The 26,645-nt window shown below is 41.8% G+C and overlaps 2 protein-coding genes across 5 annotated transcripts in view; one reads left to right on the top strand and one right to left on the bottom strand.

Moving 5' to 3' along the window:
• NEK4 (NIMA related kinase 4) overlaps positions 1–22,072 on the bottom strand; it is a 47,709-nt gene extending 25,637 nt beyond the window's left edge. The window contains exons 1-7 of one of the 2 annotated variants that reach the window (XM_056524175.1): positions 21,808–22,072; positions 20,466–20,695; positions 7,649–7,915; positions 6,822–7,019; positions 6,592–6,699; positions 1,774–1,928; positions 531–660 (exon numbers count right to left, since the gene is read on the bottom strand). In XM_056524175.1, coding sequence (XP_056380150.1) covers positions 531–660; positions 1,774–1,928; positions 6,592–6,699; positions 6,822–7,019; positions 7,649–7,915; positions 20,466–20,579 — 972 coding nt within the window. In that variant the 5' untranslated portion in view covers positions 20,580–20,695; positions 21,808–22,072. The remainder of the gene's footprint in view (positions 1–530; positions 661–1,773; positions 1,929–6,591; positions 6,700–6,821; positions 7,020–7,648; positions 7,916–20,465; positions 20,696–21,807) is intronic. The other variant, XM_056524176.1, reaches the window with a different exon arrangement.
• Positions 20,704–26,645, top strand: part of LOC130275779 (inter-alpha-trypsin inhibitor heavy chain H3-like) — a 136,538-nt gene continuing 130,596 nt past the window's right edge. Inside the window, exons 1-2 of one of the 3 annotated variants that reach the window (XM_056524168.1) lie at positions 20,704–20,760; positions 23,236–23,328. The gene's annotated coding sequence lies outside the window, so the exon portion shown is untranslated. The other 2 variants (XM_056524170.1, XM_056524169.1) reach the window with 2 other exon arrangements.

Raw genomic sequence — 26,645 nt, forward strand, 5'->3', positions numbered from 1 at the left:
CCTACAATCTCTTCATCACAACTCAGCCCCACCTGAGGAAGGGATATGAGGATGACATATGAGGACAGGATATGAGAGCGGGAGGTGAGGACGGCATATGAGGTCGGGATATGTGGACAAGTACTTCCTCCTATGTTGCTTTTCCTCCCCCCAAAAAGAATTAGGTAGGAAAAACCCGGGTACTCAGCTAGTTCTATATAAATTAATGGAAACAAGACTGTGGTGATGGACCAACACTGCGTTTGATTGCAACCTTGGTGCCACAAGATGCTGCAGAAACATTAAAGGACTTGTCTGAGATTAGAAAAATGGTTGCAATAACAAACCCAACCTATTGACAGGATTGAGTGGCACTGTTTGGAAAAAATTATTAAATCCCTATTTATCTCAGAAAACCACTTTAAGTTGTAATAACTATGAGATTCATGGGTTGGTAAAAAAAAAATAAAAAAAAATAAAAAAACACTGACATTTTTGAAACCACTCATAACCAAATAGCACATTAAAGAAGAAATAAAACATCATTTTACCACTTTATGCTTTTTTCTGTCACCACTGACAAATTCTTCTTGTACTTCCAGCTCATTCAGGTTGCCATCTTTTGAGACACTACTGCGACTGGAGTCTATCGTTTTCTTCCGCCGTTTGACATGTTTTTGACTGAAGAAAAAACACAAAAAACGACTGTTCTATTTTTACAGGCAAACGTGTCTCATATGACTTGTGAATGTTCATCCTAATCTTCCAGCTTCATGAACCAAATGGTAGATGAAAATTGAATACTAAGGCTCACAATGTTCACAATGCACTTTAAGGTTTACATTACACTGCTGCTTGGACAGTAACAATGCCTTCTAGGCATAACTGACAGCCTGGACACTGCCGACATCACTGCTCTGCTTAGGGAACAGAGCATTGTCGTTTGTAATGCTTGTAGGCATGGTTACCGCCCTAGCAGCAGTAAAATATATGAAGATACCGCCTTCCCCATGAGACTACTTACAGGTCATTATTTCACAGTGCGGGACCATTTGAGGAGTGATTATCTTCACTCCTTGTTTTTACCTTATATAACAAATTGCCACCAGTTATATAGGGTAAAATGAAGGCTTTATTAAAGCTCACACATGTTCAGAAGCCCCACTTACTCAACTGGGGGCAAAAGAGCATCTTGTTGGGCTGATATACATCAACATAATAGAAAAACATGAAAGTATGGCAGACTGTGCGACACATGAATTACAAACTGCTTGATTGTTTAACAGTGTTTTCCAGGCAAATATAAAACTTAGCTTACTGTCTACCTGTACATTACAACAATAAAAGAGCACATACTTACCTTCCAGGCTCACCCACTGCTCCCACTGTCAGATCTTATGGCTCGCGCTGCACACCTGTTCTGGTAACGTCCGATGACGTCCTGCTCCCCACTAAGCCTATACAGAATGCAGCTGGGACCGGAAGTGGGAGCAGCGAGGGTGGTAAGCATGTTTTATTAAATGGGGAAGCTGTAAACAAGGTTTAATTTTTTGCCCAGAAAACCCTTTTAAAGGAATGTATCAGGATAGCCTCGTCTTCTTTGGAACCATGCTTTTAAATTCTCATTGCATTGATTACTGGAGCATCTGTTTAACTTTCTCTCTTTCTCAAAGTTAACACATAAAAGTGACTTTCTCCCCTCTCCACATTTAGAGTGCATGCAGCATGAACGGCTACTCTGCCAGCTCTCTAATACCCTGTAGCCACTTTAAGCAAATTACAGAACACACTTACAATTTTGTGTTCTGTAAGAAAAGGGCAATGTGCTGTTTGATAAATGGCTTTCTCAGAATCTGCTTCACTGTAGGCCTCTTTTCAGGCTGTCTGCTTAGCATCGTCCCAATCAAATCCTTCAGATCATTACTGTAATCTCTAGGCATTGGAGGCAGCTGGAAAGTAAAAAGACAAACATAAACTAAATTAGAATAATGCTGGCATACCTGGTTGATTGACTGCAGTCAATCTGCAGCCCAAGCAAGCAATGGACATAATAAATTTAACATACCTGCCACTCAACATTTCATGTAACCTTTACTCCCCTTTGAGCAATTGTGTGTATTTACTAAAACTATTCCAAAAGAGATTTCCACAATTATTAACATACTCAGTGACAGAGACGCAACAGTCCTCCCTTTCTACACAGCGGCATGGGAGAGGGCATTACAGAAGTCTTTTCCGGTGTCAGACTGGAGGGCCATGTTAAGATGGTGTCAAACACTATTCATCCCGTGCAAAGCTCAGGAAACTGACATTAACGTTCTAACCAGATGGTATTGGGTTCCTGTAGCCCTTCACAGAATTTTTTCCTCCTCTTTTGCCAAATGTTGGAGATGTGGGGGTGCCCTGGGTACTATGTCACACATTTGGTTATCTTGTCCTTTGCTTAGGTCTTTCTGGAACAAAGTAATCCCCCTTACTAGGGATATCCCTATACTATTTTATACTATACTATTAATACAGAGTACGAGTACCGATACTTTTGTTTTTATGTACTCGCCGATACCAATTACCGATACTTTTTTCTATGTTATGTGACAGTTTTTTGTGGTTTTTTTTTAAATGGGAAAAGGGAGTATTTTTTTTAAAGTTTTTATTAGAGGACGAAAAAAAAGATTTTATTTCATTTAAAAGGGTGTGGGTGTTTTAAACTTTTATTAGGAAAGGGGTTAATTTACATTTATTCTTATTATTTCCCCCCCCCCACACACTTTTTTTAGTCCCCATAGGGCACTATTACATGCAATCTGCCATAGCATAGCATTGATCAGTGTTATCAGCGCTCCTTTACTAATGCCTGCCATGGCTAGCAGCAGTAAAGGAGCGATGACTGAACAGCACGGAGCATGGTAAGGGACAGCCATCCTCACCGCGGTGATCCCCATCAGCATCCCTGAGCTAACCGGCAGTTAACTTCAGGACTTTTAGATGCCACAATCAACTTTGATCGTAGCGTCTAAAAGGTTAATGCCGGACATCCCTGCGATCGGTGATGTTCGGCATTAGCCATAGGTCCTGGTTATGAGGCGGCATAGTTCGGCACCTCCGTGATATCTTCCAGCGGGGGTCCCGCCGGCAAATATCGGATTAGGTGTCGGAGACATTTGCACAAGTACAATTACTCGTGCAGTATTGGTATCTGGACATCCCTACCCCTTACACAAGAAAACTGGAGTCCTTGCTCCTCTCGATTTTACCAATGTCCAGAATGCTCTAGAATGCTTGCTTTCTTTATGTTGATAACAGCACATACTGTAATACTGAGGTGTCGGAAGGATACAGTGCATAGTGAAAGTATTCGGCCCCCCTTGAACTTTTCGACCTTTTGCCACATTTAAGCCTTCAAACATAAAGATATAAAACTTTACATTTTTTGTGAAGAATCAACAAGTGGGACACAATCATGAAGTGGAACGAAATTTATTGGATATTTCAAACTTTTTTTAACAAATAAAAAACTGAAAATTGGGTGTGCAAAATTATTCAGCCCCCTTAAGTTAATACTTTGTGGCTCCACCTTTTGATGCGATTACAGCTGTAAGTCGCTTGGGGTATGTCTCTATCAGTTTTGCACATCAAGAGACTGAAATTTTTGCCCATTCCTCCTTGCAAAACAGCTCGAGCTCGTTTGTGAACAGCAGTTTTCAGTTGTTTCCACAGATTCTCGATTGGATTCAGGTCTGGACTTTGACTTGGCCATTCTAACACCTGGATATGTTTTTTTGTGAACCATTCCACTGTAGATTTTGCTTTATGTTTTGGATATTGTCTTTAGTGTTGAGCGGCATAGGCCATATTCGAATTCGCGAATATTCGCGAATATATGGACGAATATTCGTCATATATTCGCGAATATTCGCATATTCGTAATATCCTTGTTTTATTTTCGCATACGCGAATATTCGCGTGTGCGAAAATTAACATATGCGAAAATGTACATATACAAATAACATACGTGAAAATTCGCATATGCGAAAATTTGCATATACAAATGTTCGCATGTGCGAAAATTCGCGCACCAGTCTCACACAGTAGCATTAGAGTATTATTTACACCACACAAGCTGGAAGCAGAGAGGGATGATCACTGTGATGTGTACTGTGAAAAAAAAATAAAAATAAAATGAATATTCGTAATTACGAATATATAGCGCTATATTCGCGAATATTCGTGAATTCGCGAATATGCGATATTCGCGAATAAAATTCGAACTGCGAATATTCGCGAGCAACACTAATTGTCTTGTTGGAAGACAAATCTCTGTCCCAGTCTCAGGTCTTTTGGAGACTCCATCAGGTTTTCTTCCAGAATGGTCCTGTATTTGGCTCCATCCATCTTCCCCATCAATTTTAACCATCTTCCCTGTCCCTGCTGAAGAAAAGCAGGCCCAAACCATGATGCTGCCACCACCATGTTTGACAGTGGGGATGGTGTGTTCAGGGTGATGAGCTGTGTTGCTTTTACGCCAAACATAACGTTTTGCATTGTTGCCAAAAAGTTCGATTTTGGTTTCATCTGACCAGAGCACCTTCTTCCACATGTTTGGTGTCTCCCAGGTGGCTTGTGGCAAACTTTAAACAACACTTTTTATGGATATCTTTAAGAAATGGCTTTCTTTTTGCCACTCTTCCATAAAGGCCAGATTTGTGCAGTATACGACTAATTGTTGTCCTATGGACAGAGTCTCTCACCTTAGCTGTAGATCTCTGCAGTTCATCCAGAGTGATTATGGGTCTCTTGGCTGCATCTCTGATCAGTCTTCTCCTTGTATGAGCTGAAAGTTTAGAGGGACGGCCAGGTCTTCGTAGATTTGCAGTGGTCTGATACTCCTTCCATTTCAATATTATCGCTTGCACAGTGCTCCTTTGGATGTTTAAAGCTTGGGAAATCTTTTTGTATCCAAATCCGGCTTTAAACTTCTCCACAACAGTATCTCGGACCTGTCTGGTGTGTTCCTTGTTCTTCATGATGCTCTCTGCAATTTAAACGGACCTCTGAGACTATCACAGTGCAGGTGCACTTATACGGAGACTTGATTACACACAGGTGGATTCTATTTATCATCATTAGTCATTTAGGTCAACATTGGATCATTCAGAGATCCTCACTGTACTTCTGGAAAGCGTTTGCTGCACTGAAAGTAAAGGGCTGAATAATTTTGCACGCCCAATTTTTCAGTTTTTTTATTTGTTAACAAAGTTTGAAATATCTAATAAATTTTGTTCCACTTCATGATTGTGTCCCTCTTGTTGTTGATTCTTCACAACAAATTACAGTTTTATATCTTTATGTTTGAAGCCTGAAGTGTGGCAAAAGGTCGAAAAGTTCAAGAGGGCCGAATACTTTGACTATGCACTGTACCCAGCCACCTTGCTCTCAGAATGGTATGCTGAAATACTCCACCTTCATAGAATGGAGGTACCACTGGCAGACTTGCACGCTTGGGTAGATCGCTTTTGGGCATTTGACAACCCTGACTTCCTTTCATCGGACGAGTATCGCCACTCCCAATGAGATAACTCTTTCTTGCCTGCCGCCTTTTCCCCTTAATGTCTACAGTTTGTGATTAATCGCTCTGTGGTAGCATTACCCGTCAAGCAACACAGATTCCTGCATCTCAGCTTAAGTTTCTTCATCTGTCCTCATTGGTCAACATTTCAACGAGTTTATTAGTGTTTATTACGCAGACACCACTTTGTCAGTTCCTTTATGTCATTAACCTTTGCCCATGCCCCAAACCGCTGCTGCTCTCTGCTGTGTCCCGCTGTGAGAGAACAGCAGCAGTGACGTCAGTAAGCTCTGCCTGTGCCCCAAGCAGGGTTCCCAGAGCGGAGCTAATGGAGGATATTGCCGAAGATCCCCGCCACGGAACGGGACATGGTGAGTACCGTTGTCATCAGTGTCATCAACAGGTTAGTGCAGGTGACACTGGTGACAGATTTCCTTTAAAGCTTAACCGTCAGATCCCAAAAAAAAAAACAGTTTTTGTAATATACTCAATATACTCAGACACTCAGTACCTAATCCTGACCATGTTTATCTAATTTTTATTTGTCTAGCACCTTTATTTATTTTTATTAGACTTTTAATTTAGTCTGAATTCCTCTTATTACACTTTTAGAGTTAGTCTGAATTCCTCTCAAAGTGAGGGGGCGTGGCCTCACTGTGCAGGTCTCCGCCCCCTCCCTCAGTATGCTATCTGCTCACATCTCCCCTAGCATTAGCAAAACTACAACTCCCAGCTTGTCCTCACTGACAGTAGTGGGACACAAGCTGACAGTGGGAGGATTTTTCCTCCAGAAGTGAGCCCTGCTCACACAGCTGTCAATCAAGGAAGTGTGTCCATGACATAGGTGATGATGCAATGACACAATAGGACTAGTATGCAACCAAGCAGGCAGGGAGGGCAGTTGTTTGACTGGCTTTTTCAGTATGAAATACTGAAAATTTTCTAATGAAAGCAATTGCAAAACCTATTGTTTTTACATGCTTTACAACATATCACAAGTTTTTGTATCCGACAGTGCCCATTTAAAGCACTGCCTTAGGAGTTACCTTCCCCTCGATGATCCGATATACTAAGGAGTTCATGTCCTTGGCATTGAAGGCATGCTTTAGAGTTGCCATCTCGTACACACAGCATCCCAGGGCCCAGACATCAGACTGTAAGATTAAAGATTTTAAAGACATTGGTTACTACTGTCAGCATCAACAATATGTAACTTGTGTTTCTAGAGATACTATTATCATGGTAAAAAAAATTGCTACAAAAAAAGGGATATTACCTTATAATTGTATGGTTTATTGGAAAATAGTTCTGGGCTCATATAGTAAGGTGTCCCAATAAGAGTACTGGCCATATCATACTGGCTTTCCAGGACCCGTGCAATCCCCAGGTCTCCTACTTTGATGATGTTAGATTTAGTCAGGAAAATATTCTGCGTTTTCAAGTCACGATGCATAATGAGCATATCATGTAAATACTGTAAAGAGAGGATTTTATAGGCAAACAACAATAAGGTCATTGCAGAGAAATATATAAAAGATCTGACTACTGTAATCAATGAAAAGCAATACAAAGGTGGTTACTAAATACATCTAAATATCATGTAAAGAAAAACTATGATCAGAGAAGAGCTGAGTGTCACTATATCCAAAAAACAAATTAACAAATGGCCCTAAGGCCTCATTAAAATGTCTGTAAGGACCTATTCACATCATGTTGTTGTTCCATGTCTAGCATATACGTTTGTGTTGCCAAAAACACAATGCAAGCATTTTCATTGAGTTCTACTGGTAACATAGGCAAAAAGTGCATCAAGTGCAAGTCTTAGCCCTGCCCCATTATAGAGCACAAAGTCTACCCGGGATCAGAGTCTGAATAAAAACAAAAGCAAAGAATTGGGGCCACAATAAAGCATGCTACATATGACAATTATTGCATTAGGTGGCTGTCCGCACATCTCTGTTCAACCAGCATCAGGTCATGTGACATATTTCTATTGTCTGACTACAAGGCGGCATTGTGGGCAGGCATGGCACCAGTACCAGACAAACCTAAGCTGATGTTAGAGCTCTCCAAGGTAAAGTTACCTAAAAGCTATTACTATACCTGTAGCGCCATGGAAATCTGCACAAACCACTCCACCACTTGGCTTTCTGGAATAAGTTTACCCTTTTGCTCCTTAAGTTTATGATACAAATCACCCCCTTCACAGAAGCCCATGACAATATAGAGCAGGCCATCTTCACCCTCCCACGATTCCTTGTATGCCACAATGTTTGGATGCTTCAGCTTAGAAAGGAGCTGGGCCTCTTGTTCTGCAGCTTTCCTTTCTCTGCGAGGAGCGTTGCGGAGACTCAGCTTCTTAATCACATACTGAAAGAGAAACAGACAAATAAGAATTACAAATGGCCTGAAAATTTCCGACATTGCCCTGAAATGGACACTGTTAGATACAATAACTTTTGATATATTATAAAGCACGCAAAAACAATATGTTTTGTAAATGCTTTCATCGGAAAATATGCAGTATTTGATACTGAAAAAGCCAGTCAAAAAAGTGGCCACTAGGGGTCCCCCTGCCTAATGGGAAACCAGTCCTGCAGTGTCCAGTGGTCATCGACATGTCATGGACGCCATGAGTGATTGACAGGGCTGCAGGCAGGTCCAGAGCTGCTGTGCTTGCCCCCCAGCCCTATGTGAGTCAGAGCAGCGTGAGGGAGGGGGAGGAGTCATCAAAGTGAGGAGAAGAGAGGGACACGCCCTAACGGAGCCAATGATGGCAAGTAAGTAAATAAAGGTAATTCTGAGAGAAATATAGGTCGAAGACAAGGAAAAATTAGATGGACATGATCAGGATGAGGCACTGAGCAACACATAACAGTTTTTTTTTTTTTTTGGGGGGGGGGGGGGGGGAATCATCCGACAGGTACGTTTCAAGTCCCTTGCTTCAGGAGGTCCAAGTTTGGTTTCATTTCCCAATGTGACTGGGTGTATTATTCCCAGCTTGACAGTTCACCCACTAAACCTCATAGTTTTCCCCACTATGGCCCCTTGTGATGCCAAAGGGGACTGATATGGTACAAGCAGATTGGCTCTTGGAGATGGCCCTGCCCAATGTCTGCCACATGATTCATGATGCTGTATACACTGGGAAAGACTGTGGACCTCACTGCTGCTCACTATATACATCTGAATAAACTTGAGAAATGTGAAGTCTAAACAAGACGTTATGTTGAGATATAAATACATATCTCATGTCTGGATGTTAAAAGAATTTGTGCATTTCTATATGAGATTGCATGTTCCAACCTCTTCACCATGATACGTGATAAGCTGTGGATTTGTACAAAAGCCTTACTGTGGAATGAAATGATCATCCTGCAGCCCCCCAGCGCTTCTATATACATATACCCCTGCAGTGCTATGAATGAAAAGTATTTCTATTAGCAGCACTTAGTGCCAGCAGACGTCTGCTGGCACTATGCACTACTAATAGAAATACTTTTCATTTATAGCGCTGCAGGAGTATATGTATATAGAAGCGGGGGGGGGGGGGGGGGGTGCAGACATATAGCGTTATCTGCCCCACACAGCACTTCTATATACATATGCCGACGCTGCGCTATGAATGAAAAGTATTTCTATCAGCAGCATCGGGCCGCCGGCTGCTGATAGAATGCTTTTCATTCACAGTGCAGCGCCGCCATATATATATATATATATATATATATATATATATATATATATATATATATGGCTGCGCTGCGAGAGTACATTATACTTGCGCTGATAGGGGATATATATTTATTAATGCGCCGGCGGGGGATATATATTTATAAATGCGCTGGCGGGGGGGGGTCATATATTTATAAATGCGCTGGCGGGGGGGGTCATATCTTTATTAATGCGCTGCGGGGGGCATATTATAAATGTGCTCGGGGGTTAGATATATAGGCTATATGTCCCCCCCCCCCTGCAGCGCTATATATTTTGCCCCCCCACATCACTTTTAATATAGATATGGCCCCCTGCTAGTCACAATGTTAATTTTTAAATCTCCCGCTGTGAGCACTGAATGGCTCCTTGGTACCGACCATTCAGGGTCCATGATGGGGGTAGTAGTACAAACACTAATGTAGCCTCCCCAGCTGTCTGCAGACTCCCACAGCCAGGGAATTACTACTCCAATCATGGAAACAAGTCTCTTCCATGATGGGAGTAGTAGTAGTCCTTCAGCACTGAAGGAGTCTGCTGATGTCACCTCTACTGAGCATGCTCAGAAGTAATAAGGGATATTATAAACCAGGTGCAAACGGATAACATAAAGGCTCATCCGTTTCCCATAGACTTCAATGTTAAAAATAACGGCCGTTAATTAACCCTTTCTTGTGACGGAAGAAAAATGAGTGCATGTCCCATTATTTCTCCCGTCACAATTAACGGCCGTTTAACAAGGGTTTTCTGACGGACGTTTGTAACGGATGAATTTTTATAGTGTGAACGCAGCCTAACTGCAATTAACAATGAATCTTCCTAAACCACTTCATGGCAGATCTAGCTAGTTTTGCAGCAAAACGGCTGCATGGGTCGAATTACAGCATATTTGCTATTGTTTATTTGGTAAAAGGGAATGACAAGCCCTGTGGGGTCTAGCCATCACATACACTGTCATCACCTGTCAAAGGAGCAAATGTGTTTTTGCACAATGAGGCCATGCAATACAATGTTATCGCATACTGTGCAGGTTTCAGCATGGTTTTTAGTGATTTACCCAACAGCAAGTTGTGTAGTCCTTTCATTGTCAGTGTGGTGTTGTCTCTAGCACTCCGGCTCCTCCCTTTCTCCCCAGACAATGCATCATCCTTTGTCTCGGTAGCTATATCTGGATCTTGTCTCTGAGCTCTAGCCCCACCCCTGAGTGATGACATCATTACTGTCACCATCTGCCTGTCATATACACATACATATATCTCTTTATTGGGACATGTGGAGGATTTTATGGTGCAGACCGTGTGCTGTGTTTGCTTATTTAACTACAGTATATTGATTTATTCTTCTAGTTTAAATGAACACAAAACAAAATCTGTAGCATAAAATCTACGCCCGCTGCTGGGGACCCCAACGATCTTGGTGCAGCCCTCGGCATTCTGTGCTCGGCACTGCCTCCGAGACGGGGACGTGACATCATGACCACGCCTCCTAGTGACGTCACACCACGCCCCCTCCATTCATGTCTATGGGCCTTCAAAAAAAATATATATATATATATATATATATATATATATATATATATATATATATATAATAATAAACACACACACACATATATGTGTGTGTGTAATGTATGCCCCCCAAAAATTGAGCCCTCATACAGTTTTGTTGACAGAAATAATTAGACATGAGCGAACTTACAGTAAATTCGATTTGTCACGAACTTCTCGGCTCGGCAGTTGATGACTTATCCTGCATAAATTAGTTCAGCTTTCAGGTGCTCCCGTGGGCTGGAAAAGGTGGATATAGTCCTAGGAGACTCTTTCCTAGGAATGTATCCACCTTTTCCAGCCCACCGGAGCACCTGAAAGCTGAACTAATTTATGCAGGATAAGTCATCAACTGCCGAGCCGAGAAGTTCGTGACAAATCGAATTTACTGTAAGTTCGCTCATCTCTAGAAATAATAATAGAAAAAAAGCTCCGGTTCTTCAAAGGTGAAAATGAGAAAGGAAAATGTTGCTGTCCAAACTGGTTGCAGCACCAAAGGCATAGAGTACGGTCCTACGTTTCGCTTGCTCAGATTGTAGGCAGGGCCACGAGTCCCAGTCACGCTGGCGCACGGCTCCGCCTCCAATCTTCACATAAAAAGCAGAGCTGCCGCTGGCTAGCCCTGTGTGTATGATCATCTGAGAATGCGCAGCATATTTCCCACTGCTGTAGACGATTTTGTGCAGCATGCGGGACCGTACCTTTAAAGAGAATCTGGCAGCTATTTTAGCTGCACTAAACCCAATATACTGGGTTTAAGTGCGGATGAATAGCTGTAAAAAGAGGGGTTACTTACATTTTTAGGTTAGATACCTCCAGAGTTATGCCAATTACAATTTTGTTGTCATTGCGCTCCAGGGTGCCCAGCTCCCCTGCCTCATCGGGGTAGGTAGTGAATATTGATGAGGAAGCTGGGCATGTCAGCTCCCCGCCTTCAATGCGCTCTGTAGCGTAATGACAACGAGATTGTGAGATCTAACCTAAAAATTTAAGTTACCCTTGTTTGTACAGCTATTCATCTGCACTATCACCCAGTATAATGGTGAAATAGCTGTCAGATTCTCTTTAAAGGGAATGTGTCATCAGAAAATGACTGAACTGTATAAATCATATTTTTTTATGTAACTATCCCTTTAAATCCCGAAATCTTGCAAGTTGGACTGTGGCCATGAAACAGCTATGGACACATAAAAATAAAGGAGTGCAAGACAAAAAAATAAATAAATAAATAAATAAAATAAAAACATGTTTGGTTTTTCTTACAGCGTGAACATGGCCTTACGGTGCAAAAAAACCCCACAAACTAAAACAATTTATTTTTTTTATCTAGTCATAGTAGATTGTTCAGGAGTAGAGACAGACGAGCTGGAGACTGAGCCATCAGGCAGCTCCTCTGATGGATGTAAAGTAGAAGAAAAAAAGAACTTTGCACAGCGCTGGTCCTTTCATTCAATGTAGAGTCTCCGACATCGAGTCTTATTCTTTGGTTAGGTTTATTAGCATAAAACGCGTTTCCAGTCTGTAATGGACTCTTTGTCCGCATCTGATGCACTTGCCTGATGAAGAGTCCATTACGGACTGGAAACGCGTTGTTTTGTGCTAATAAACCTAACCAAAGAATAAGACTCGATGTCTGAGACTCTACATTGAATGAAAAGACCAGCGCTGTGCAAAGTTCTATTTTCTTCTACTTTACAAGCTCATTCCACGGGGATAACAAAGCTTCCACTGGTCCAACTACAGCAGCAGGTCTTATTGTGATATGAAGGCCCTTCAAGGTGTTGTGCCCTGAGCACAATACAACTCGGTAAGTGTAATTCCATGCACTTTATCTTTTGCTTGTTTATGAACGTAATACACTAGGGGTGCGTATTCCAATTTTTTGGACTCCTTTCTTTGAAGCAGGCAGAGCAGACTGCATTAGATGTGGAAACATACAGGTTACAGAAGAGAAACTGAGCAACATCTTGTGCAATAAAGTCCTATGGAGAAACTTCTTCTTACAGTAATAAGAAAAACTGATATTTAAGTTGTCCATCACCTTTACTAATAAGCTGAGCTTCCTGTTCTGTAGAGTTCTCTCCATTTTATCATCACAGACAGGGGACACCAGTATATAGATAACATAAGGCCCGACCTTCACTATAGGTGACAGATCACCTCCTGCTCCTCCTTACACAATGACAACAGATGGTCCATCTAGTCCGCCCTATATTCTTTACTTATTGTCTCAGGACAGACTTACTATGGATTTACCTACCACATCGGTTGGATGTTAGTTTCAAGCCTGTACTACTCTTTCATTAAAATATTTTCTGCTCCCGCTCTCACATTGTGGTGACTTGACCAGCCCATACAGTGCGCATGGGGGTGCAGTATTGTGCATGTAGTTGTGTATTATCAGTAGAACAGTAAAAGATATGTAATATATATATATATATATATATATATATATATATATATTAAATATGTGCAACAAAGCAACAGCCTCTGTTCATACATATTAAGCAGTGTTTCCCAACCAGTGTGCCTCCAGCTGTTGAAAAACTACAACTCCTAGCATGCCCGGACAGCCTTTGGCTGTCCGGGCATGCTGGGAGTTGTAGTTTTGCAACAGCTGGAGGCACACTGGTTGGGAAACACTGTACTAAATGATTCAATTGAGAACAGTATACAATGTGACGGTAGAGCTCTGCAACACTATACACTGTGTCATTGTATGGCTATAAGGCTGTACACTATGTTCTGCAGCACTATACAGTGTCATTGTATGGCTATAAGGCTGTACACTATGTTCTGCAGCACTATACAGTGTATCATTGTATGGCTATAAGGCTGTACACTATGTTCTGCAGCACTATACAGTGTATCATTGTATGGCTATAAGGCTGTACACTATGTTCTGCAGCACTATACAGTGTCATTGTATGGCTATAAGGCTGTACACTATGCTCTGCAGCACTATACAGTGTGTCATTGTATGGCTATAAGGCTATACACTATGCTCTGCAGCACTATACAGTGTATCATTGTATGGCTATAAGGCTGTACACTATGTTCTGCAGCACTATACAGTGTATCATTGTATGGCTATAAGGCTGTACACTATGTTCTGCAGCACTATACAGTGTATCATTGTATGGCTATAAGGCTGTACACTATGCTCTGCAGCACTATACAGTGTGTCATTGTATGGCTATAAGGCTGTACACTATGCTCTGCAGCACTATACAGTGTATCATTGTATGGCTATAAGGCTGTACACTATGCTCTGCAGCACTATACAGTGTGTCATTGTATGGCTATAAGGCTGTACACTATGTTCTGCAGCACTATACAGTGTATCATTGTATGGCTATAAGGCTGTACACTATGCTCTGCAGCACTATACAGTGTGTCATTGTATGGCTATAAGGCTGTACACTATGCTCTGCAGCACTATACAGTGTCATTGTATGGCTATAAGGCTGTACACTATGCTCTGCAGCACTATACAGTGTATCATTGTATGGCTATAAGGCTGTACACTATGCTCTGCAGCACTATACAGTGTCATTGTATGGCTATAAGGCTGTACACTATGCTCTGCAGCACTATACAGTGTCATTGTATGGCTATAAGGCTGTACACTATGCTCTGCAGCACTATACAGTGTCATTGTATGGCTATAAGGCTGTACACTATGCTCTGCAGCACTATACAGTGTCATTGTATGGCTATAAGGCTATACACTATGCTCTGCAGCACTATACAGTGTATCATTGTATGGCTATAAGGCTGTACACTATGCTCTGCAGCACTATAAAGTGTATCATTGTATGGCTATAAGGCTGTACACTATGCTCTGCAGCACTATACAGTGTCATTGTATGGCTATAAGGCTATACACTATGCTCTGCAGCACTATACAGTGTCATTGTATGGCTATAAGGCTGTACACTATGCTCTGCAGCACTATACAGTGTCATTGTATGGCTATAAGGCTGTACACTATGCTCTGCAGCACTATACAGTGTATCATTGTATGGCTATAAGGCTGTACAGTATGCTCTGCAGCACTATACAGTGTATAATTGTATGGCTATAAGGCTGTACACTATGTTCTGCAGCACTATACAGTGTATCATTGTATGGCTATAAGGCTGTACACTATGTTCTGCAGCACTATATAGTGTATCATTGTATGGCTATTAGGCTGTACACTATGCTCTGCAGCACAATACAGTGTATCATTGTATGGCTATAAGGCTGTACAGTATGCTCTGCAGCACTATACAGTGTATAATTGTATGGCTATAAGGCTGTACACTATGTTCTGCAGCACTATACAGTGTATCATTGTATGGCTATTAGGCTGTACACTATGCTCTGCAGCACAATACAGTGTATCATTGTATGGCTATAAGGCTGTACACTATGCTCTGCAGCACTATACAGTGTGTCATTGTATGGCTATAAGGCTGTACACTATGCTCTGCAGCACTATACAGTGTCATTGTATGGCTATAAGGCTGTACACTATGCTCTGCAGCACTATACAGTGTATCATTGTATGGCTATAAGGCTGTACACTATGTTCTGCAGCACTATACAGTGTATCATTGTATGGCTATAAGGATGTACACTATGTTCTGCAGCACTATACAGTGTATCATTGTATGGCTATAAGGCTGTACACTATGCTCTGCAGCACTATACAGTGTGTCATTGTATGGCTATAAGGCTGTACACTATGTTCTGCAGCACTATACAGTGTATCATTGTATGGCTATAAGGCTGTACACTATGCTCTGCAGCACTATACAGTGTATCATTGTATGGCTATAAGGCTGTACACTATGCTCTGCAGCACTATACAGTGTCATTGTATGGCTATAAGGCTGTACACTATGCTCTGCAGCACTATACAGTGTCATTGTATGGCTATAAGGCTATACACTATGCTCTGCAGCACTATACAGTGTCATTGTATGGCTATAAGGCTGTACACTATGCTCTGCAGCACTATACAGTGTCATTGTATGGCTATAAGGCTATACACTATGCTCTGCAGCACTATACAGTGTATCATTGTATGGCTATAAGGCTGTACACTATGCTCTGCAGCACTATAAAGTGTATCATTGTATGGCTATAAGGCTGTACACTATGCTCTGCAGCACTATACAGTGTGTCATTGTATGGCTATAAGGCTGTACACTATGCTCTGCAGCACTATACAGTGTCATTGTATGGCTATAAGGCTATACACTATGCTCTGCAGCACTATACAGTGTCATTGTATGGCTATAAGGATGTATACTATGCTCTGCAGCACTATACAGTGTCATTGTATGGCTATAAGGCTATACACTATGCTCTGCAGCACTATACAGTGTATCATTGTATGGCTATAAGGCTGTACACTATGCTCTGCAGCACTATAAAGTGTATCATTGTATGGCTATAAGGCTGTACACTATGTTCTGCAGCACTATACAGTGTCATTGTATGGCTATAAGGCTGTACACTATGCTCTGCAGCACTATACAGTGTCATTGTATGGCTATAAGGCTGTACAGTATGCTCTGCAGCACTATACAGTGTGTCATTGTATGGCTATAAGGCTGTACACTATGCTCTGCAGCACTATACAGTGTATAATTGTATGGCTATAAGGCTGTACACTATGTTCTGCAGCACTATACAGTGTATCATTGTATGGCTATAAGGCTGTACACTATGTTCTGCAGCACTATACAGTGTATCATTGTATGGCTATTAGGCTGTACACTATGCTCTGCAGCACTATACAGTGTATCATTGTATGGCTATAAGGCTGTACACTATGTTCTGCAGCACTATACAGTGTATCATTGTATGGCTATAAGGCTGTACACTATGTTCTGCAGCACTATACAGTGTCATTGTATGGCTATAAGGCTGTACACTATGTTCTGCAGCACTATACAGTGTCATTGTATGGCTATAAGGCTGTACACTATGCTCTGCAGCACTATACAGTGTCATTGTATGGCTATAAGGCTGAACACTATGCTCTGCAGCACTATACAGTGTATCATTGTATGGCTATAAGGCTGTACACTATGTTCTGCAGCACTATACAGTGTATCATTGTATGGCTATAAGGCTGTACACTATGCTCTGCAGCACTATACAGTGTATAATTGTATGGCTATAAGGCTGTACACTATGCTCTGCAGCACTATACAGTGTGTCATTGTATGGCTATAAGGCTGTACACTATGCTCTGCAGCACTATACAGTGTCATTGTATGGCTATAAGGCTATACACTATGCTCTGCAGCACTATACAGTGTCATTGTATGGCTATAAGGCTGTACACTATGCTCTGCAGCACTATACAGTGTCATTGTATGGCTATAAGGCTGTACACTATGTTCTGCAGCACTATACAGTGTATCATTGTATGGCTATAAGGCTGTACACTATGTTCTGCAGCACTATACAGTGTATCATTGTATGGCTATAAGGCTGTACACTATGTTCTGCAGCACTATACAGTGTATCATTGTATGGCTATAAGGCTGTACACTATGCTCTGCAGCACTATACAGTGTCATTGTATGGCTATAAGGCTGTACACTATGCTCTGCAGCACTATACAGTGTATCATTGTATGGCTATAAGGCTGTACACTATGCTCTGCAGCACTATACAGTGTCATTGTATGGCTATAAGGCTGTACACTATGCTCTGCAGCACTATACACTGTGTCATTGTATGGCTATAAGGCTGTACACTATGCTCTGCAGCACTATAAAGTGTATCATTGTATGGCTATAAGGCTGTACACTATGCTCTGCAGCACTATACAGTGTCGTATGGCTATAAGGCTGTACACTATGTTCTGCAGCACTATACAGTGTCATTGTATGGCTATAAGGCTGTACACTATGCTCTGCAGCACTATACAGTGTCATTGTATGGCTATAAGGCTATACACTATGCTCTGCAGCACTATACAGTGTATCATTGTATGGCTATAAGGCTGTACACTATGCTCTGCAGCACTATAAAGTGTATCATTGTATGGCTATAAGGCTGTACACTATGCTCTGCAGCACTATACAGTGTGTCATTGTATGGCTATAAGGCTGTACACTATGCTCTGCAGCACTATACAGTGTCATTGTATGGCTATAAGGCTATACACTATGCTCTGCAGCACTATACAGTGTCATTGTATGGCTATAAGGCTGTACACTATGCTCTGCAGCACTATACAGTGTCATTGTATGGCTATAAGGCTGTACACTATGTTCTGCAGCACTATACAGTGTATCATTGCATGGCTATAAGGCTGTACACTATGTTCTGCAGCACTATACAGTGTATCATTGTATGGCTATAAGGCTGTACACTATGTTCTGCAGCACTATACAGTGTATCATTGTATGGCTATAAGGCTGTACACTATGCTCTGCAGCACTATACAGTGTCATTGTATGGCTATAAGGCTGTACACTATGCTCTGCAGCACTATACAGTGTATCATTGTATGGCTATAAGGCTGTACACTATGCTCTGCAGCACTATACAGTGTCATTGTATGGCTATAAGGCTGTACACTATGTTCTGCAGCACTATACAGTGTATAATTGTATGGCTATAAGGCTGTACACTATGTTCTGCAGCACTATACAGTGTATCATTGTATGGCTATAAGGCTGTACACTATGCTATGCAGCACTATACAGTGTATCATTGTATGGCTATTAGGCTGTACACTATGCTCTGCAGCACTATACAGTGTATAATTGTATGGCTATAAGGATGTACACTATGCTCTGCAGCACTATACAGTGTCATTGTATGGCTATAAGGCTGTACACTATGCTCTGCAGCACTATACAGTATCATTGTATGGCTATAAGGCTGTACACTATGCTCTGCAGCACTATACAGTGTATCATTGTATGGCTATAAGGCTGTACGCTATGCTCTGCAGCACTATACAGTGTATAATTGTATGGCTATAAGGCTGTACACTATGTTCTGCAGCACTATACAGTAGGGATGTAAGAAAAAATCGATTCTCGCGATAATCGCGATTTTTCATTTGCCGATACAGAATCGATTCAAAATATTTTTGAATCGATTCTTTTAGGGATGTGGAATTTTTAATAAAACGCACTTTTCTTACCTGCCAACGAGCCCGCGGAGCTCCGGTACAGGTGTTGGGTCCCCGGGCTGTATTCTTCTTACTTCCTGTTAGTCCGGCACGTCACATGGAGCTTCAGCCTATCACCAGCCGCAGCGATGTCCCGCCTCCGCTGGTGATAGGCTGAAGCTCCATGTGACGTGCCGGACTAACAGGAAGTAAGAAGAATACAGCCCGGGGACCAAACGCCTGTACCGGAGCTCGGGGGGCTCGTTGGCAGGTAAGAAAAGTGTGTTTTATTTTATTTTGCAGCACCGGAGTACTAGATCGCCGCTGTCAAAGCTGACAGCGGCGTCTATTGGGATCTATGAATGCTCCCAGGTGGGCGATATATCGCGATGTATCGTCACCTAGACGGTATCGCGATATATCGCGATATATCGAATCGCCACACTGGTATCGCGATTCGAATCGAATCGCCAAATTCTTGGCGATTCACACCCCTACTATACAGTGTATCATTGTATGGCTATAAGGCTGTACACTATGCTCTGCAGCACTATACAGTGTCGTATGGCTATAAGGCTGTACACTATGCTCTGCAGCACTATACAGTATCATTGTATGGCTATAAGGCTGTACACTATGCTCTGCAGCACTATACAGTGTGTCATTGTATGGCTATAAGGCTGTACACTATGCTCTGCAGCACTATACAGTGTATAATTGTATGGCTATAAGGCTGTACACTATGTTCTGCAGCACTATACAGTGTATCATTGTATGGCTATAAGGCTGTACACTATGCTATGCAGCACTATACAGTGTATCATTGTATGGCTATTAGGCTGTACACTATGCTCTGCAGCACTATACAGTGTATCATTGTATGGCTATAAGGCTGTACACTATGTTCTGCAGCACTATACAGTGTATCATTGTATGGCTATAAGGATGTACACTATGCTCTGCAGCACTATACAGTGTCATTGTATGGCTATAAGGCTGTACACTATGCTCTGCAGCACTATACAGTATCATTGTATGGCTATAAGGCTGTACACTATGCTCTGCAGCACTATACAGTGTATCATTGTATGGCTATAAGGCTGTACACTATGTTCTGCAGCACTATACAGTGTCATTGTATGGCTATAAGGCTGTACACTATGCTCTGCAGCACTATACAGTGTCATTGTATGGCTATAAGGCTGTACACTATGCTCTGCAGCACTATACAGTATCATTGTATGGCTATAAGGCTGTACACTATGCTCTGCAGCACTATACAGTGTATAATTGTATGGCTATAAGGCTGTACACTATGTTCTGCAGCACTATACAGTGTATCATTGTATGGCTATAAGGCTGTACACTATGCTCTGCAGCACTATACAGTGTCGTATGGCTATAAGGCTGTACACTATGCTCTGCAGCACTATACAGTATCATTGTATGGCTATAAGGCTGTACACTATGCTCTGCAGCACTATACAGTGTATCATTGTATGGCTATAAGGCTGTACACGTGTCTCACCTGCTTCCCCTCCGCCCGGTGGGTGACCAGGCTGACTTCCCCGTAGCTTCCTTTGCCCACCACTCGAATGCTCCTGTAATTCTCCAGCTCCGTCCGTATCTTGTTCTCCTCCATTTCGTTTATGATTTACGGCATTCCCGCAGAACTGTAAGGAGCCGCACTCCAGAACCACAACTTCCGGCAGCGTCACGGTAACCAAGCAACCGCAGAAGGTAGACCGGAAACAGGAGCTAGAGCAGTAAAAGTTTACAACTGTGGAACTAGAGAACAGAGCGACATCTACAGGACATAATTGGTAGTGCTAAATTAGCGAGTACATTTAATAGAATATACAGTTCCAGAGATGGATATTGCAAATAAGATTATTATTATTATTATTATGAGTATATAAAGAATATATAGAGTATACTAGCTAGAGTTACAGTTTATATACATACAGTTTATATACATATCATATATAAGTGAATATAGTATCTTAAAAGAAATGCACCATGCAAATTTACAATAAATATATGGGTGACTACTTTTGGATATCTTAAAGGATTATCCAGGATAAAAAAAATAAAAAAAAGCATAGTTGCTTTCTTCAAGAAAGAGTGCCACTCTTGTCCTCAGTCTTAGAGAGGTATTGCAGCTGAATGAGGCTGAGTAGTGATACCACACAACTTGAGGACCTGTTGCACTGTTTTTGGGTAGAAGCAACTATGTTCTTTTTAATCCCGGATAACCCCTTTAAACACAATATGAGTTGTTTATGTTTGGAGGATATACAACTGTTTTTCCCAGTGTATGTGGTAAACGCAGCTATAGATTTAGATTGACTCCATATATGCTAAATAAGTGGTTTTTACCTATTAAGACCATATAAAACTGTATGGTATACACTGCATACATCAAAGTTACACACGTGAGAGCTTTATTTAGTAGAGTAATTATTACTGGAAGAAGAGAGACCCACATAACACATAACCTTTATTCAACATGTAAGTAGAAATAGGCACAGTGTCCATGCAAATGCAAAAATCAAAACCAAAATTAATTTAGGTGAATTGAAAAAACTTTCAAAAAATCAGGGCTGTTACTTAATATATTGATTTCCAAAATCAATCAATATATCAGGGTTACAGTAGCTGAGATTAGGGTAGCTGATATTGCCCTCTGTTTTGTATAATCCTGACGTGTTTCCCCCTACATAATGTTTGAGATTCATCAGGGGATAACATAGGAAGGTGTCAAAATATAAGACAAATCTTGCATTAGTGGAAGATAGAATTATAAATATGTACAAGGGAAAACGTGCAATGATGAATAAATACAGCAGGTCCAAGGTTGGACCACTCACTCAGGTCTGAAGGGATGATACGGATAGATATCCCTGTCACAAATGTCCAAGATGTAGAGTCAGAAAGCCCCCTCAGTGGTCCCTGTAACATCCAGCAGAAGGGCACTCAGCAAATCAACAAGGGAAAAGCTACTTTTAGGCTACACTTGTTGCAAGTTTTTGGAGACATCAGCTATTTTGGCTGTACTGCAGTTTTTGGGCAGTTACCATTAACATGTATCAGTGCTCCCTGTGTGAATGTCTCCTGGTTAGTGCAAGGTGGGGTGTGCGTGTGCTTGATGGTGGGATGCAAAGCAGAGACTGGAGTAACTTGAAAGCCTAAACTCAAGGCTTTTCTTAACTTGAAAAAGGAAGGTGAACTCCAGGCTTGTCTGTAGATATTGCTAGAATGTGTGGATGCAGACTCCATCTTCAACTCATGTGCTATGCAAAACCTACAGTCGTACCCATAAGGAAGACTATGAATAATGGATATGGCAGCACGAAACGCATCAATCTTACACGCCCCCTGACGAAGCACAGGCGAAACGTACGTTGGGGTAGGAGCTGGCAGGTGTGTGTCTGCATGGCAGGAGGACCTTTTATGTGGTTTGTCTAACATCTGTTAGCTTTTCCATCTTTTTTCACAGGTTATATCATTACTTTTGTGGTATATTGATTTCACTTCTTGAAATGTAACATTATTTATTCTTTGACTACCTTTGGTCACCAGTCCCACATGTTTTGTATTACTAAGATACTGTGCTCATTTTCCCTGCATACTATGTATTCCATGTATTGACCTCCATCCTGCCGTCTCCAATCTTCTGCGGTTGTGACCCTAGTGCCGTATATTATTCCTTCCATTTTTAAATGTATGTCATATATTTTTTGCATATGTGTTAATAAATTGAATTTGTATATTTAACACAGTCTGGTTCTATTTTGTTGGTGGTTATATGTAATGTGGACCAGCTGTGGCTGTTAGCCATTTTCTGGTTTCTTTTGGTATAATCAATCTTACTGGGGGAGATTTATCAAAACCTGTGCAGAGGAAGAGTGGTGCAGTTGCCCATAGCAACCAATCAGATCGCTTCTTTCATTTTCCACAGGCCTCTTTAGAGGCCTGTGGAAAATGAAAGAAGCGATCTGATTGGTTGCTATGGGCAACTGCACCACTCTTCCTCTGCACAGGTTTTGATAAATCTCCCCCACTGTGTTTTTATTCTGCTATATGCGAGTAAGCGTTTTCCTTGGATCTTCTAATGCATAGGATAGCTGCATATGATTAAACATTTTTATATACTGTAATCCTTGGGGGATGATCCAGGCACAAATTTACGGTGTGAGCTGGCTTTTTTCTTAATTTTTTTATATAACAATGATGTGTTATATAATGAAATAGCATGGAACCAACATTTTCTTTAACTTGTTCTTTTAAAATCACAGGAGCAATCGTCCCAAAAGGGAAAACATAAGTTGACCTGGCAGGAACAATGAGCCATTGCACAGTTGCAAGAAAATACTGCATGGCAGATAATGGTGACTCAGTTATTTTATTTAATATGTCCTAGTATGTCCTGCTTAATAAAAATTTTTTGGGAAAACATTAATACTTGTATGGGACTTTCAACATAATTTGTTGCTCCTCTGCAGCATGTTGTACACAAACCTTATTCTTTCTAAATATCCCAATAATGATTTACAGGTACATGTATGTGGTGACTGGGGTGTTGCAATGGTGAATGAAGGGTCTCGTGGTATTGACCCATAGTTGTCGTGACGCCAGGGTGAGGTTTGCTTAATAGTAATGTTCCTGCCGCCAACCGGCCCACAAACGGCAGGGATAAACGGAATGTCCACAGCAGGTTTTATGAAGTAACCGGAAAACTTTACTTTAACTGATATGCAACAGTCTTTACAATTATGCAGTCTTTCAGAGAGAACCGGGATGCAGGTTCCTCACAGGCTCTGCTGGGACTTGAAATAATGAGCTGTTTTATGCAGGCCACTGTGCTACTAATTATAAGATTTTTAGCTGGTAGTAGTCACACAGGATTTGATAGGTTGAGCTTGATAACTCACGGTTTTAGTGGCTGCTGGTTCTTTCAGGCCTTGGCCTAGATGAATTGAATGTAGATATGCTGATTTGCGGATTGTGCTTGCTTTATAGTCCGGAACTAAGAGAGAGAATTTACAGACTACAGCCCTTTATATAATAGGGGGCTGGACTAAGCTCATTGGTCAGCAAACCTGTAAGTCCTGAACCCAGTGAACTCTGGGTACATCACATGACCCAGTAAGGTCCTATACATTTATATTTCCTATACATAAATACATACACACAATTTATATGAGGTGACCAGGGGCAAGCCCTGCAGGAGAGCCCTATGGAAATGGAGGGACTCTGGCTGAGGAGACTTTAGACAGGGACACCACATGTATATGTGTATATACCAGGGAGATGGTGATGTAGGCTGTAGGGACTTATCAGAGGTGGTGACATTACTTCCGGGGACAGGGCTTGAGCTTAGAGACCAGATCTAGCCAAGCCTTCTGAGACAGCAGAGGATGGTGCGTTGTCTCAGGAGGGAGCTGCTGGGGAGCTGCTGAGACAATACAACACCACAAATAAAAGAACTACACAACTTCCTGTCAAGGGTGAATCATGCAAAAACATTCTTTAAAAAATACAATTTTCTGGTACCCAAATACCCCTTTAAGCTTCCACAGCAGAATGTAAATGGTGCGAAGAGGGTGAATAGTGCAGCAGAATCCTATTGAAAATAATGGGAGGCTGCTAAATGCTGCGGAATTCTAATGTTAAAAAATAGATTTCCATTATATAAAAGTTGCCAAATGCATGTCAGTTTGAACCTGTTTTTGTCCCCTGTACATTTGTTCGTATGTTTGTGTATGAAAAGTTCTGAATGCGCTATATGTTTTTTTGCCCATAAAAGTATATTAGTGACATAATTGGGGACATATTCAAAAACTACTGTAATTTGTGTTACAGCAATATCAATCATGTATTTTTTTCTCCTCACATTTTCAAAGGTCCCTTGTGCTGCGTTGACTGACTGACGAAGTACACACATGCTTATGAAACAGCTGTCGCACCTGTGAATGTTATTGGCGCCCTCGCCTCCTTCATTTGTATGCCATACATCACATCTTGTTTAATGATGTTGTTCTAAATAATGGTGGTCCGTACACAAGGTGACATTGTTACATTTCTGTTCTCATGTTTATGCCAAGCGGTATGTGCAATATTTGGCTAAGCACCTCTAGTTTCACAAAAATAGAGAAACAGAAACATAGCCGCACATCCACTATTTGTATTTTGATCTACTTGCTACTCAGCCTTGACGTGGCGAGTGGGCTTGTACTTTTTGATCAAAATGTATATTAACAACCTGTTAGTTTTTGCAATTATGCTTAGAAGCAAGTAAATCAAAATTCAAATGGTGGATGTGCACAGAGGATGTGCGCAGGGCCCCATATGCCAATTATTGTACAATTATTATGGGACAGATATGCTTTGGAGCCCCCTTAGGCACCAGGGCCCGGTGCGACTGCTACCTCTACTACCTCTGTGGTGTCCCAGCTCCAGTGGCTGTCCTGTGGCTTCAGACTGCTTTGGGCAGCTTTGCAGCACAAGGTCTTGGGCCAATCAAAGGACTTATTGTACTGTTGATTATGTTTGCACTTTGGTGAGAAGTCATATATTTTTCTAATTAATTTTATTGTTGTTATCTGTATATATGTTATGCATGTGTTACTGTCCCCTTAAGAGAGGGCAGTGAACCCCATGTGACCCTGCCTGCCAATGGGAACCCCTAAAGCAGGGGTCCTCAAACTTTTTAAACGGGGGGCCAGTTCATGGTCCCTCAGACCGTTGGAGGGCCGGACTATAGATAACAAAACATGAACAAATTCCTATGCACACTTATATATCTTATTAGTGGACTACCACTTTAAGTACGCAGCACAGTTCCCCCCACATTAGGTTGGCAATATAGATCCCCCCCACATTAGGGTTGGCAGTACAGTTCCCCCACATTAGGGTTGGCAGTACAATTCCCCCACATTAGGGTTGGCAGTACAATTCCCCCACATTAGGTGCAGTACAATTCCCCCACATTAGGTTGGCAGTACAATTCCCCCACATTAGGTGCAGTACAATTCCCCCACATTAGGTGCAGTACAATGTTCCCCCACATTAGGTGCAGTACAATGTTCCCCCACATTACGTGCAGCATAATGTTCCCCCACATTAGGTGCAGTATAGATCCCCCAAATTAGGTGCAGTATAGATCTCCCACATTAGGTGCAGTATAGTTCCCCCACATTAGATGCAGTACAATTCCCACACATTAGATGCAGTACAATTCCCCCACATTAGGTGCAGTACAATGTTCCCCCAAATTAGGTGCAGTACAGTTCCCCCACATTACGTGCAGTACAGTTCCCCCACATTACGTGCAGTATAATGTTCCCCCACATTAGGTGCAGTATAGATCCCCCAAATTAGGTGCAGTATAGATCTCCCACATTAGGTGCAGTATAGTTCCCCCACATTAGGTGTAGCATGTTCCCCCACATTAGGTGCAGTATAGATCCCCCAAATTAGGTGCAGTATAGCTCCCCACATTAGGTGCATTATAGTTCTCCCCACATTAGGTGCAGTATGTTCCCCCCACAGACATACAGCCTCCAGCCATACAGTGTATGGCTGGAGGCTGTATGCCTGTGTTCTGCCCCACTTCAGTGCTCCGACCACTGCTCCTCCCGTCCGGACATAGCAGTAAGTCCCGGGACCGAAGGAGCGGTGGTCGGAGCACCGAAGCTGACGTGCC

The sequence above is a fragment of the Hyla sarda genome, chromosome 6 (genome assembly GCF_029499605.1).
Source record: "Hyla sarda isolate aHylSar1 chromosome 6, aHylSar1.hap1, whole genome shotgun sequence".
NCBI classification, from domain to species: domain Eukaryota; kingdom Metazoa; phylum Chordata; class Amphibia; order Anura; family Hylidae; genus Hyla; species Hyla sarda.